General features: G+C 43.6%; 1 protein-coding gene across 1 annotated transcript in view; it reads right to left on the bottom strand.

Annotated features, from left to right (window-relative positions):
• Nucleotides 1–15512, bottom strand: part of ANO2 (anoctamin 2) — a 321678-nt gene that overhangs the window by 238278 nt on the left and 67888 nt on the right. Inside the window, exons 8-10 of the mRNA XM_025210200.1 lie at nt 6782–6933; nt 4149–4203; nt 2442–2490 (exon numbers count right to left, since the gene is read on the bottom strand). Of these exons, the coding sequence (XP_025065985.1) occupies nt 2442–2490; nt 4149–4203; nt 6782–6933 (256 nt within the window). The remainder of the gene's footprint in view (nt 1–2441; nt 2491–4148; nt 4204–6781; nt 6934–15512) is intronic.

The following is a 15512-nucleotide window of genomic DNA, read 5'->3' on the forward strand; positions in this document are numbered from 1 at the left end:
TCATAGGGACCCCAGAGAGTGTGGGGTGCCCTAGCACCAAGAGGGCGCAGTGTCCTCATAGGGACCCCAGAGGGGTGGGGCCCCAGTGCCTGAGTGAGGGTGCAGTACTTAAAAGGGGGAACCCCAGTGGTATGGGGACCCCGGTGCCAGTGAAGGCGCAGCGCCGGTGAAGGCGTAGCTAGCGCGCCAGTGAAGACGCAACTGGTGGCGAGGAGCGCAACCGGTGGGTTGCGGGCAGGGAACAAAGACCCCGGGTTGTGTGCGGGGTACGTAGACCCCAGAGCGGGGCAGCATTGAGAAGCCCGAGGTGGGTGTGGCGAGCCCCGAAGAGGGGGGGCGCCATAGTAGGAAGCCCAGGACGGGCGCAGCAGACGCCAGCAAGGGTATCACTTACGGGGTGCATAGACCCCAGCCCCAGGGAGGGGCGATTACTGAGGAGCCCGAGAGGGGCCATACTGAGCCCTAGGGCAGGGCAATATTGAGGAGCCCGAGCGGGGCGATATTTAAGAAGCCCAGAACAGGCGTGGTGGACCCGGTAATAGGCCCGTGCCGTAGGGAAACCCAGGACGGAGGCAGGGTGCCGCGGTGGACCCCGAGGGAAGGGGTTAGTGGCACAGCGCCCCAGGAGAAGGGCAAGGTGCTGCGGTTGTCCCCCGAAAAGGGGATAGCAGCGCGGTGAGCCCGTACCAGAGAGGGTATTAGTGCAGTGAGCCTAGAGGACCGGTGGACCAAGAGGACGTTCCTGAGGGGACTGCCCTATTGTAGAGAAGGCCCAAGAGCGGGCGTGTATTTTGACCAGACAATGTCTTTCCCATCAGCGAGGCTTGGGGCGTGGTATTAGGGGTGGTAGGAGCCACACGTAGACCATAAGGCTAGGGGGCTTAGGGAGCACCCATCATACCGGGTGACCACAGGAGTCTGGGAGAACCGCGGGGACAGAGGTCCCGAGTAGCCATGCCCAGGGAGTCATAGGCAGCCTCCCAACCTTATATATAAACAGCAAAGACGTGGTGGGCGAGAATAAGAGGGTGTCTTGGGCCGGCCTTGACACGGAGCGAGGGACCTCGAGGAGATCATGGCCCTCCTAAAGGACCCCGCCGTGACAGCACCATGTGCCAGTGCACTGTAGAACAGCAGAATGCCAAACTCAACAAGGCTATATGGGCCATTGATATTTAAGGAGTTTTGCATACAATCATCATAAATGAATGCATGAACATAAAGAAAGCATAGCAAGCAGCTTTACTATGCCTTGTTGTGAAATGCAAACTTGAATATATTCTTCTTCCAAAGTTCCTCAATCCCAAATGATACTTTTTCCATCACACCCTATAGTCTCTGCTGAGCAGACATTCCCCTTGTTGATGACCTGTGTAATACTCTTTAGAGGTGGGTTAATTCAGGCAAAATCTCTCTTTCTTGTGATCAGGGTAAAATTTAAACACCCAGAACTCTAAAAATAAAATAACATGTTTCTAACCATATGTGCTATCTAGTATCAAACAGAACAGATATTTAAGTTATATAATTAGCTATCCAATTTACAGAAATCATTTTTAAACTTACGATGATTGAACTAAACCTGAAAATCTACACTAACGGGTTTTATTTTATGATGTTACTCATAATGGCCAGAAAAATCTAACATTTGGAAAAAATGAAATATAGGACTCCTCACCTATGTTAATTTACAAAATAAAGTTATATAAAAATTAAAGCAATGTTTACAAAGATTTGCCGAATAAAATGCACACCAAAGGTTAAAGGCAAACTCCTATTGTCTGTCTGCACTGTGGACCACTGTGTGCACTGTGGTGTTTGCTTACACAAGAGAAGGATTTGAGCCAGTTTTTCATCAATTTACAGACTTATAAACAGCAATTCCACTGAAGTCATTGCAGCCCATGAAAACCAATGGGGTTAACTCTGGAAAATTCCTTGCATGTGAAAGAACAACAACCACCCCCATAATCTTCATTGTGTGAAGCATTTTTTTTAAGGTTAACGAACCAGAAAAACAGACGTCCTGGACAAATTTCTGTGCTTAAATAATGCATTATGTAACTCCATGGAGATCAAAGTTGTTTCTTGGGGTATAAGTCAACCACACTTGTGACTGTACTATAGCCATTTCTGCTCTAGATAGATTTATATACACAATAAAAAAACATAATCGTTCAACACACTCATCTTTTTTCTCTTTGGCTAATGAGTCTTTAAATTACTTTTCCTTTCCATCATTGTTCACTTCATCTAAGTAAAGTACAGTACTATAATTTTAGGGATGATTTTATTTTTAAGTAAATGTACTTAGTTCATTCTCTAATTCATGTAAAATGCTTTGGTACCTGCTTATGGTCCATTACACTTATATTCATTATTCTAAAGGGTTAAAATAATATTCTTTAAATATTTCCTGCAAATGGGTAATTCTTTCTTACCCATACTGTTTTTGGCCTTTGCACTTGTGCGCTTTAAAATTTCTCGTACCTACAGAAAGAAAGAATAATGATGTAACCAACTTATCTTTGCTAAAGTGCCAATGCAAGCCGTAGAACAATTAATAAAAACAAGATAGATTTCTGTAGCTGATTTGTAGCAATATTTACCTAAATGGCATGTTTTATTCTTGCATAAATACATATAATTTAGGGCCATAACATTTACATTTTCCAGTAAATGGGAAATGTTTACAAATCAAAGGAAGTTACATGTATGAACAATATACAAAGTAACTCATTAAACCATATATTTTCTAAGAAAAATCTCTAAAGACGACACAATTTATAGCATCAAAATATCTGCCTATATTCTCTTTTGATGTAAACAGGAGCAGCTCCACTGACTTTGACAGAGTGGTGGTAAATGATACAAATTCATGCCAGTTTTGTTGCACTGACTTTTGTTTACCATTTCCAGTTATGCAAGTTTAGGATCTGGACCCCAGACCTAGATAATAGTATCCACAAGAACTCCTAAGAGGGCATGTCTACACATACTATTAAGACGAAGCACTAAACTCTTGCACAGTTTACATCAAAGTTTATTGTTCTGGGGCGTTGTGTTTATACTGTGCCTGGGACCACATCATTTTGAGCCACGTCAGAACAGCCCCAGTAGGCAGATGGGCCAGGGGGTCAGCCTGCCAGCCTGGAGTGCCCCAACCTGGCTCAACGTGCTATGGAGGGGCTGGCAGGTTCACAAGGGTGCTCCAATGTAGGGCTAACCAGCAGGCAGCCCCTGGATTGAAGCCCCCCCAGGCCCCAGCCAGTTGTGTCAGTATCTACATGTGAGGTGCTGTGGAGTAAAAAAGTCTACAGCAGGATATTGGGATAATAATTGTATTTACAAGTACTACCCTGCTGCAGAGTTTATTAGTTTCCTGTGGCCTAATCGGGGAATAATAGATAATTAGTCTACTCCACAGTAAACATCTCATATAGACATGCCCGTAGAGAACTAATATTTGGCTAAGTCCTGCTGCCTTTAATCAGAATAGCAGGCCCATTGGTTTCATGCAGACTTCTCAAAAAGTTGTACTTACTTTTGGTCACTTTCCCATTACTTTGACCTTTTTTGGAACTTGGGTAGTTGGCTGTATATTAGAGCAAATGTTCTTTGTATTAGGAATCTAAAAAGCCTAGAAATACTATACTATAGAGGGACAGACTCTCACCTAGTGTAAATTAGTAGTGGCACTGAAGCCAATGGAGATGTGGCTATTGATACAGGCTGGGGATCTGTCCCTCAGTCTGTAGGCCATATCCTGCTTATTGACATTAATGTAAATCCAGATTTAGCTGTAAAATTAATTACAAGTTTACACTAATGTAAGCAAGAGTAGAATCTGGCTCTGTATTTCAGCTATCGGTTTGCTTATCACATATTTAACTATGCACATTTGGAAGGACAGAAATATTACAACACTATACATGTGAATATGACACATTTTCCCAAGAAATTAAGAGGCAAATTGTTTGTTTACAAACCACCTCTACCTGTGGCACTTGCTTGCTCTTTTCTGTTGCTATGAGACATTAAGCAAACAGTGATGAAGCAAGCAACAGGAGCCAAGTGCATTCACTGGTGAAGCAGATGCCATCAAGCACAAAAGGATCTATCAATGATAATGCTGCATGTTTACTTACTATTCGACTGCGGGTAGCATTGTCAAAAAATGTGTCTTTGTCTTTAATGTTGTACCTTAAAAGTGGAGAGACAAAGAAGACCAATTATACATTCACAAATGCTCTGAGCAAATTGGATTGTACAACAATTTGGTTTAGTATCCATCTGAAATTTGTACAATAGGATCTTTGTTAGCTGAGCATTCAGATAAAAGTTTTAAAAAAACAGCTGCTTAAACAGAACAACAGTGAGACAGGAATGTATGAAATAACAAATGTATAGATACTTTAATGTAGCCCCTTTATTTTACCATAATCTTTCTGATTTCTATGTAAATTTTAATGCATCAGGAAGACCATGTATTATGCAGGTTAGAAGGTATCATTGGAAGAGTTAAGACAAAAACAGTAGCCAAATGTAAATTACTTTTAGGTAAGGAAAATGTAATGTAAATTATAATGTAATAATGCAAATTAAATCTCAGTGACTGTGATTTTTTTTTAAACCTACTTACCCATGCTTACCTGCATGTATGTGTAAAATAATCTACATCAGTGTAACTGCATCAAGAGACTTAGAGAAGGTTCCTTTTAAAGTGGAAGATGGCATATCTTTCACTATCTTTTCAGCTGCTTTTCTTAAGACATTCCTCTCTCTTATAAATTATACCAATTCACCCTCCGTTATATTGACTCACAGTTTCCAACATGGGGTAAAAGGGGAATGCCCAAGTTACATAATATTTAGCTGGACTGAGCAAGCACTCTATAGAGTCTGATTCTCCTATCACTTATACCAGAATAGCCCAACTGCTTTCAATGGAACACTTCCTAAATTGCACACATTTGAATAGGTCAGAAGAAAATCAAGCTCCATGTTTGAAAGGTGAAAGTAACCCAGAAGGTGTTGTAATGAGGGGAAGCAATGGTGAAAACTAGTGAATACAGGGTATGGACCAATGACGCATGTACATTGGTAATATTATTTACCACTGTAATTTATACCAGGTGGTCAGTGCACTGACCTATAGCTATCCCAGGGCAGCTGCATGCAGTAGGGGCTTTTACAGCACTTCTCCACTAAGTGGCAGGGGAACAGGTAATAATTGCCGGCTTGCCTTGAGTGAACAGAAAAATGGTTAACAGATGACACTAACACCTGCATAGCTATACCCCTGCTTTTTCCTGGGTAAATTTTACACCAGATTTAAGGAAGGTACAATAACGTGGGGCTGTATATCATCTGCCTGCTCCATTTTTAACACCAGTGTGAATGCATTGTGTGTCAAGGCTCTTAGATTCCTCTCCAACTTACCAACATTCTGGCAAAGTGTAGATAGCAAGGTAAACATGAAACAGTAATAAATGCTAGTATAATCCAGCTAACATGGGTGACAAAAGCAATGAAGACATACATGGCAACATAGACTTTAGCATGTGCTAGCAACTAAGTTGTGTACACAAAGTTCCTGGAGAATTTGTACTCTGATTGCCAGTCCCTGCCACCACATCTTCATTAGATTTCTTCATCATGTCATCTAGATTAAGCAGTCTGACATAATTATACAATATAAGATGACCTTCACTTTGCCAGAAAGGCTCACCTCAGGGGAAACCTGCTTTCAGATCTAGACATGCAACTTTCATTTACAATCAAAGCACATACAGGGATGGATCCCAGATTTTACAGAGGGGGCACAGGAGCAGTGTGATGGGTACTGCAGGGGTGACGGCACCTCCCACTCCCAGCTCCTTCCCTCCTTCTCCCCTTACCATCACTGGGGTGGGCAGACTGTGCCATGGGAGCAACAGCAGGGGGCTTTTTTTAATTCTCAAAGAAGTTAAAAATCCCCACCTTCCCTTACTTTCCCCTCCATGCTCAAAGGCATGCCCTCTTTTCTCCCCTCACATTTCCCCTTCCCCTACCTATCGTGCTAGTGTCCTCATGGTCCTAGGTGCAAGGGGATTGAGTGTCCTGCTCCAGCCATGCTGCTTGGGAACTGAGCTCAGCCTGGGAGAGTGGTGGCAGCAGCAGCAGCAGTGGGTGAGATCTCCATCCCTGCCTACTTCCCACAAATGTTCCCTGCCAGCCCAGGAGCAAGCATGGGGAGGAGAAGCCTGCCTGCTCCTCTCTGCCGCCACTGCCTGCTATCCCAGGCTCATCCCATCCCTAGCACAGCCCAGCTGGAGTGGGACACAAGCCCCCTTTCCCCAGGACAGCAGGAACAGTGGGGACACTGGTAGTGGCAGATGGGGGAAGGGAGGATGGGAGGGGAAGAGAGAGGAGGGGGGTCATGCTTCTGAGGATGAAAGGAAAGGGAGATGGGGATTCTTACATTCTTCAGGACCTAAAAAAGTCCCCGGCTGCTGCTTCTGGCACATGGTCAGAAGGGTGGGGTGCAGTCGCACCACCATATACCCTCTAGTTCCATCCCAGCCTGACTTCATGCATCTCAGAGGACATCAGAATTCAGCCAAAACAAAAGATATGGCCCAAAGCCCCAAAGTTCACCTCAGGAAACAAAACATGTGATATGCCAAGAGGTATTTGAATTATAATTCAAATGCTAAAGTATGGAGTTTGGGTTAGGAAGAAAATAGCCAAGAGTACTTTACAGTCAACTTAAACAAAGTTTGCATCTTAAAATACTCACAAATATATTTTCTCTCTGGAAAAGGGATACGACAGACTTTTCATATTGATGGCATTTTGTTGTGGCACCTTGGGCTGCAAAGGTTCTGTAAATTTGTTCCAAATACCAGAGAGCTTCTCGAGACATCCTGCTTCTTCTTTTATTTCATATATCTACAACAAATAAAATGAACATTAGCAAGTGACCTTCACAATGTCAGTTTCACTTAAAAATGTCAAATGGGCTGGATTCTGTCAATGGTTGAAATCTAGAGCTAAAGTCAGGGTAGTCTCTCAAGAAAATATATCACCATTGAAGAAATCTGATTGTGCCCCTATGACATTTCCCAAGTTGCGAGGCTTACCCCCGGGTTTGTGTGAGGGGTATATGTGAATCTCAGCAGCAACTGGAACCACCCTCTACTTCAGCCACTGTTGCCACTTCCCTGCCAGCGATTTTCCTCATTGGCAACTGCTGCTGCCTCAACCTGTGGCCCATGAAACCTATGTAAACAGCTCACCATCTAACACAGGGGTCAGCAATGCTTTTGTCCAGAGTGCCGAAAAAACCACGATGTCTACCTTGGAGGGTGCCGGAGTGCCAGCATGCCAGAAAAGCAAAATAGGGGGGGTACATGGAAGGATGCACTGCATATTAGTATATTTAATAATCATAAATGTTGCCTTTGTTGTTGTGTATTCCTTTTATACAGAGAAAGAGAAAGGAGAGCAGAGAAAGAACCAGACACACACACACACACACACACACACACACAGAACCACGTGTACAAACACAGAGAACCAGAACACACCCAGAACAGACACATGCACACAAACATCCAGAACCAGACACATGTGTGTGCACACAGACACACAGAACCAGATGCATGGGTACATGGAGCCGGGATCCTGGGCCACTGGACAAAGTCCGACCTAACAATGCCCTGGTCCTGCCAGAGACCCTGTGCTTCCCCGAGAAGCCAGCCCCCGAGCTGCAGCGCAGCTGGCCAAAGCCCCAGCCTGGAGCCTGCCCATCAGCCCAACCACCCACCCACCCTGCACAGCTAAGCTCGCAAAAGGTACAGTGCTCCTGGCAAGGGGCAGCGCTAGCCTCATCTTGGGGGAGGCTGGGCTGGAGCTGGGCTCGGAGTGGGTGGGAGTCAGATGGGCTCAGCTGCAAGCCCTGCTGCAAGCAGTCTGGCCTCCATGGTTGGCAGCAGCTACCAGAGCCTGGGCCGGCTGCAGCCGGGAGGCTGCAAACAGCTGCTCCAGGCTCCAGCATCAGCTCCATACCAGCAGGTGCCCGCACGCCTCAGAGCAGACAGTGGGTATAGGGCCTGAGGCAGCACAGCCCTCCCACTTTCTGCTCTGAGGTGCACATACAGTTGCTGCCAGCATGGAGCTGATGCCAGGGCTGTGGAGCCCAGGGCAGCTGTTTGCAGCCTGCCTGATGCTTGCTGCAGCTGCCCAGAGCCCAGGCTGGCTACAAACAGCTGTGCCAGGCTCCGGAGTCCAGTCATCAGCTCTGTGCCGGCAGCAGGGAAGAGGCCGGGGTTGCACTGCCTCAAGCTGCTCCCCTACCATCTGCTCCAAGGCAAATGTGCACCCACCGGTATGGAGCTAATGCCGGAGCGTGGAGCAGATGTTTGCAGCGTCCTGGCTGCAACCGGCCCAGGCTCTGGGTAGCTGCTGCCAACCACGGTCTGCCTGCAGCAGGGCTTGCAGCCGCCCAGCCCCTGCTGGGAGCAGCCCAGGCTCCATGGCTGGCAGCAGCTGCCTAAGAGCCCAGGCTGGCAGTGGTGTGCTGAGCAAAATGGCCTCGCGTGCCATGCTTGGCATATGTGCCAGGAGTTGCTGAGCCCTGATCTAACATTATGTCCCTGTCTGAGCTCAGTGGTCTATCAGCATGGTTCCTGCTGGAGCTCTGCACATCCAGTGCTCTCTCTGAGCTCATTGATATGTCAGTGCAAGCTCTGCCTGGAACCATTGCTTTCACATGGCTCCAGAGCCAGGGCCAGGGCCAGGGCCAAGAAGAGATGTTTTTACCAATATAATTGATTGGAAACTGGTCTATACCTATAACAGAAGTTCAGCATACACAGACTGGTTTAAAGATGGCAAAAACCAGTCTAAGATTTGCCACCTTCTCACCCCACATCAAATGCATGTTCTGCTTGCTATGAATCTAAACTAAACTGCTTACAAAAAACCACATAACTTAGATCAATTCTGCCTCAGGCTTTTTGAATGTCTGTACCCAGCCCAGGAGGTAAATGCTGTTGCTACTCATTAACTCATCAGTAAAGGATTAGAGAGGACAAGTAGCAGTAGTGTTCACCCCCTAAACTCTGGAGCTCAGAGTAGTTCAGGCTCACAGTACACCATTATGTAAAGTAGTTCTCAAGTGCATGCAAAGGGGAGGCAATGACCACCCATTCATGCAAAATAGCATTAATATATACAGGGCCAAAGTCAACAGAGACAAACAATAGAGCAGGTTTATCTCAAGGATAAAACAGTCAATAAAGTTGGGCTAAAAGAAAATAACAATGATAAAATTGTGTCACTAATTTGACATCGTTATATGTGCAAAATTATATGACAGACAGACACAAAAATAGAAGGGGTTAGAGGAAGAGCATCAAACAGGAGGGTAGAAACCAAGTGGACAGTACAAGTTATACTACTTTTCCAATTATCCCCATATAAGACCTTGTTTCTGAACACATAACAGCTGCGCCTATCCCAGATACTTTCACTGAAAGTACACCCTTTTGCATCAAGCTAAATACGATTTATTACAGATGATTGATTTAATTCAACCAGTGACTGAATAGTTTTTGCCTTCACACACCTCAGGGGACCTGCATGTTCACAACAGACTCCTTCCCAGCCTGAATGACCTGAAAGGGCATAGATAAATACAGTGAAGGAGGGAAAAGAAGTCTATCTGCAGTTCATGAACTGAGCAAGATGCTAAGTCACCAAACTTCTAAAACCCTCAAGAAGCCATTTGTAGGACAGGCCCTACCAGCTCAATACCTAGACCTAGGAAAGAACCTCTCCTCTATTTACCTAAAGCTGAGAGTTCCCTAACAGGTATGTCCAAAAACAGACATGGGTATATAGAGGTATGTGGGGAAAGGGAACAGTAAATTAGGTGAAGTTAGTTGTCAGCTGGTTGGGATCTGTGGAAATGAGTGATGCCCTTAAAGAAGGAGGGGGAGCAGAGTTAGAGAATGATGCTTCCACACTGAGATTCCAACAGGCCTAGTTGCTCAGATTCAGCTCCCTTATGTCATTACACATCTGGAAAAAGTGCACTGGCTTTAACAGTGTTGCTCCTGATTTACACTCATGTAACCAACAGCAGAATTTGGCTTAATGTTTCTACTTCCAGTGTAGAAGCAATGGAGTGAAAACAGTTTTTCACAGACTCAAAAACAACCATTAGGGGTGACAAAAATGATTAATAACTGGGCAAAGAATCTAACATATTCTGAAAATAAATACAAGAGGAACAAACTTAGTTGCATAATATCACCTCAACAGCTGAATGTCTTTGTCTGCAATGAAATTTTTATTCTAATTGAATATTATAACTGAAAATACTGATGAATATGAGGAGACACATTGCCCTAGATATTGTTTATTCTATTCTTGCCATGTTCTAGACATTCCAGAGTTGCCTAGGAATTCTTCCAAGCAAAGCTCACCATTTTTTCCTTTCAAATTACTTCCATTTATGTATATGGGTTTCCATCTGCAATTGTATTTTAATTTAATTTAATTTTTTGCCTCCTATTCATTTTGATAATTCAGTCACATATACATGATTGACTAATACTGTGGATTGCACCATGTAAAAACTGAGCTTATTTAGGGTGCAGTTTAACTGTAATGTGTGTATATGGAAGAGGCCAAATATGTGTGTGTATGTACATAGCCTGTGGAATGTGAAGTAATTATATTCAATAAATATACTTACTAAAATGGGCCATAGGAAGACATTTTATAGTACGTGCTATCTTGTTTAGACCATAAGGTAATTCTGAACATAAGTTGACTCCATATTTTCATTTTTAGGAACTTTAAGTTTTGTCCTCATATATGACAATATTCTAGACTAATATGCTTACAATATCTGCAACAGGTGATATGGTGAAAAGGTCAGGGGCTCAATTATATGCGAAATCTGTGTATAAGTGCAATCTTCATAATTCTTTTTGAAGGAAAAAAGTGTTAAATCAGAACAACACTGTATTTATGGTCCAGTCCAGCTGGTTTCAGAGGTGCCTAAATGGGACATAGCTGAAAGGCTGGTATCTCAGAGCCAAAGACTGTTCCAGTTTGACCCTGTTCCATGAGTCACAAAACACAGTAGGCATTGAAGTTTGGGCAGCCCTCTGTTTGGACAACAAAGTTGCAAAGGCACCTATGCTTGAGCACATTTAGAAGCTGTTCAGTTTGATCACTCAGAGCAGTGGTTTTCAACCTGTGGTCCATGGACCCCTGAGGGTCCACAGGCTATGTCTAAGGGGTCTGCCAAAGATTACTATGATCAATCAAAAGTATGTAAATATCCACACTTACAATTGAAAGGGGTCCATACCTCCATTCAAAATTTCCAAAGGGGTCTGTACCTCCAGTCAAAATTTTTTAAGGGTCCACAAATGAAAAAAGGTTGAAAACCACTGACTGAGAGGCTTCACTCCCATATAAGCTCTCTCATGGTCCTGTATGGTGGGGGGAAGATACTGAAGTGCTCAGAAACTCTTGATGTGCCAGATATGATCTGAGCATGCCTAACTGGCATTGACAGCCATTAAGTTCAGCATTGAATTTAGCTACAGTGGTGGTGGTAGCCAGAAGGAGAAAGATTGAAAGGGAGCATGACTCAGTAGCTTAGTGGTTATGACAGTCCACAGGGAGGAATGATTTCTCTGTTTCACTCCCTTCTGCCAAAGTTATTTCTGTTTTTAACCAAGGAGTGTCTCATGGAAAATGTATACAGAGTTCCCTTCTATTAAACAATCCTTAATTAGAAAAAGAAAAAGAAAAATCCTGGAAGCATGTGCTGAAATGTAGGACTTCCCCTCCCAAAGGAGTGCCATAATCAGTAGGCTCCTTCTCACTTGCTCTCTTTCTGGTCCCATGACTCTTAAATTCTTTGCTGCCCTCAGTGGTCCAGCGTCAACTGGCAAGGTAAAAAGTGTCTCTCTTGATCAGACTGGTGTTCATCTGAGAAGGCACAAGATGTAGTTTTGAATACCCTGAGGCTGAGAAAGACTTGGACCCCAGTCCCCAGTTTCCACCATGCAAGTCAATAGAGGTGCCTAAGTCTCTGCAGAGAGGAACATACACATGTACATGAGCACATGCTCGCGCACACACCCACCAACCCCCTGCCCCCCCCACACACTTAACTATCTCCAAGTTCTTCCAAGCATTAGTTCACCCCCTGCCCTACCTCTCTTTATCCACTCTATAAAGAGGCCTAAGTGCCTTGTAGGTGAGGGGGAAAAGACAGACATGCAGCTATATTTTGGGTTGCCATCTGCCCCCCACCAGGGGCTGTCCATTCTTTATTGTTGTCCCTCTAGCACAGCCTTCTAGTCCTCTCTCATGGGCATGGAGAACCAAGTCTTTCTGATCACTCCATATGCCTAACCCTGAAAAAATTGGATCACATTGCAGAGGGCATCTTGTTGTCCCCATTGCCTGTACAGCAATCCTAGGCAACTATGCGTGGTCAGTTTAGAGTATTTGCTCAGACTGAGGTGCCTAGGTTTTAAGTGTTGGGATGCCTAACTGTAGCTGTATCTGAGAACAAAACTGAATCTTGGCCCTTGATCCTCCAGACTGATCACTAAAGCATTCTGTAGGGATGCAGATTTATTATTGTAATAGTTTATGTCTAGTGTATTAACACATTGGAATGCCATTAGGTTGGATGCTATAAGATTGGCAAGCCTTTGTGTTGGTCAGTATGCATGCACATGGCAAGAAAACAGTCCTTACCCCCCAAAACTTTGAATTTTGCTATTCCTGTCTTTTTACTGACTGGTCTATTTGCCATTCACCTCACATGGAAATGACCTAGTATGCATTACTTTAATGCAGTCTTTGAAGCTTCTATATCAGTGGCTGTATGTGAGTGGCTGTATTAAGGGTCAAGGGCACTATATAAAAAAGCTCCGCTAGGAACTTGCACCAAGGCAGGAGATATTTCTGTCAACCCACTGGATCAGGTGAGCCAATCAATCCCACAAAAAAGGATTTGATTCCCTGAAAGAGGGATAAGAAGGGCCAGCACAGAAGGCGCCTGTAAGAAGGAAACAGCAAAAAAAAAAACCCCACAAGAACAACCAAAAAAACAAACTAAGAAAGCAGCTTAGGTTGAAGGATTATTTTGGTTGTTATTGTTGACATTAATATTAAAAGCAAGTGTCAAGTGCAAGGTGAGTTTTGGACACTGCACTGTGTGTAATGTATGTGTATTTATGATTGTGTAATACTTGCTAAGGTGGAAACTGTTTGTGACAATTCACACTTTACCATCAGCCTGGTGACATTCAGTAAATAAGTAAAAAGAAATGAAGTCATGCAATTTAATAGGATGAGCTGGCCACAATACATTCATAGAAATCTTGGCCAGGGCCTGTCAATTTAATAGGGTTTAACAGTTTTCCTTCCTTGCAGCTTGGCACATTCCTATTTGTCTTAAATGTGCTTGTCTCTGTAGCCCCAATTAGTTGGCACACTGGCAAGAAGCAAAAAGCGAGGTTTACAAATGGGTTTTGCTGTTGCCCTGGAACCAGTTTCTGTCAACATTTGTCAAGGTTGATGGGTGGGTCTACAGCAGAATTTGTTTGCTTATCTGGGCTGGGAGCAACATGGGAGAATGCTAGAATAGTAAGCTTGCTGATTTGCATTAAATTGGACCTTTTTCTGTGAAGACATAAGCACAGGAGTGGTCCTGTTTGTATCCAATTTGTTTACACAAGAACTGTGAAGCAGGTTAAATACTCATATACTAACAAGAAAAGTTAAAAATCTAGACCTGGGTCTTAAAAATATTCAGTGATTTTAACACTTACTTTTTAAAAGTGCATATTACCAACAGCCACCTCTAAAGGACGTCTGCAAATTCTAATTCTAGACTTTCTTCTTTAAGTAGCAGCTAATGCATTAGATAAACTAAGTATATTAATTTCTTTGCACCCTGTTTAAGAAAGGTACATGGGTCACATCTATATCTACGCTGCAGATAATAATGTAGTCTATTAACATACAGGGTTTTTATCATTAAAAACAAATGTTTTACCAGAAGCAAATGTACACATGTAGTCAGATTCGCTCAAAAGAAAATTCCATATGATGAGTGGACTTTGTCTTGGGAGCTCTGGTAAGACTGGCGATCTGTTCTTTGAAATCACCTTATCTTATTTACCCATTAAACAATCTTGTATTGAAACCTTTTTCTTTTTTCTTTTTGGCTGGAAAGTTGGATGTTTGACTAAATGAAGAATTTCACAAAAAGGATCTGATTCCTTAAAGGTTTCCATCCTTGAGCTTTCTGACAAAAAAACCCAAGCAAACAAACAAAAAACAATCTAGCCCACAGGCTGTATATTTAACACCTGTGGCTTTAATAGATCTCAGATGAACACAGCAATGGCATGGGCTACAACCTAGATGAAAACAATCCTTTCCAGTCTGCCTGGAGAGTGCTAGGATCCTAAGGACTGAAAAATCTCCAGGAGGTGACAAAGAGACAGAGGTCAGAACGGGAGTTTGAAAACATTAAGGAATAGAAAGTTGAGGGGGGAAAATCTCAGAAGGACTCAAAGTGTCTGGGGGGCCCCAGAATGGTACCAGACAGAATCTGTACCCAGTATTGTGTCAGAAAAGCCTAAACCAGAGACTGGAGCCTAATCAGTAAAAAAAGCTTGCTTAGCAGGACCACAGATTTTACACTGTGATCCAAACAGAGGAACTTGAGAGAGGGAGGGAGGGAAGGAGGGTGGGTGGGGAGAAGGCCCTGAATTTTCTTAGATACCAAAGCTGAAAAGAGGACAGCATGTCAAAGTTTCAAACCCATTAAAGCCAATCTGGAGTCACTCAAGGTCACTGAAAGCAATATTTTTGTCAGTCTTCCCAGTCTTTACTGTTCACAATCTTCTCCTTTATGCACAGCCAGGGTCTTCCCCACGTTGCACCCCAAGCCTGAGAAAATCTCATAAAATTACATCATAGCAACTATTTTATCTTTCTTCAAATATTCCTAAAATTCACCTCTGTTATCAGCCCTATAAAACCTAGCCTGCTGACCATGGCTAGAGAGTGACTGTTCCTCTTCCCCCTCTCATCCTATTCCCTACTTCTGGCACCACATTAAAGAAAAAAAATACATGCAGCTGCCAATTATTTGCCAGGCTCACATTTTCTTGTGCATTAGCCTACATCCCACATGTGCCATTTGTTTGGCCTCATCTAGACTAGAAAATAAAGACATATTATTCAATCAAGGCACTGAAGTGAAGCTGTTTTATCTTGACCCCAAAAGAGTGTTCTAGCCACCTAGGGTTAAACTCATTGGGAGCATCACCACGAGCAAGAACATGTGTTTCCCCAGGGACAAGTAGCAGCAGCATAACTTGTGCCATTGCTACTTGTCCCTGGTGAATGCCCATGCCATGCATGCTCCAGAGCCTGGCAGGTTATCCTGGGTAGGGTAAGGGAGGCTGGGG

The sequence above is a fragment of the Alligator sinensis genome, unplaced genomic scaffold (assembly GCF_000455745.1).
Source record: "Alligator sinensis unplaced genomic scaffold, ASM45574v1 scaffold35_1, whole genome shotgun sequence".
NCBI lineage: Eukaryota > Metazoa > Chordata > Crocodylia > Alligatoridae > Alligator > Alligator sinensis.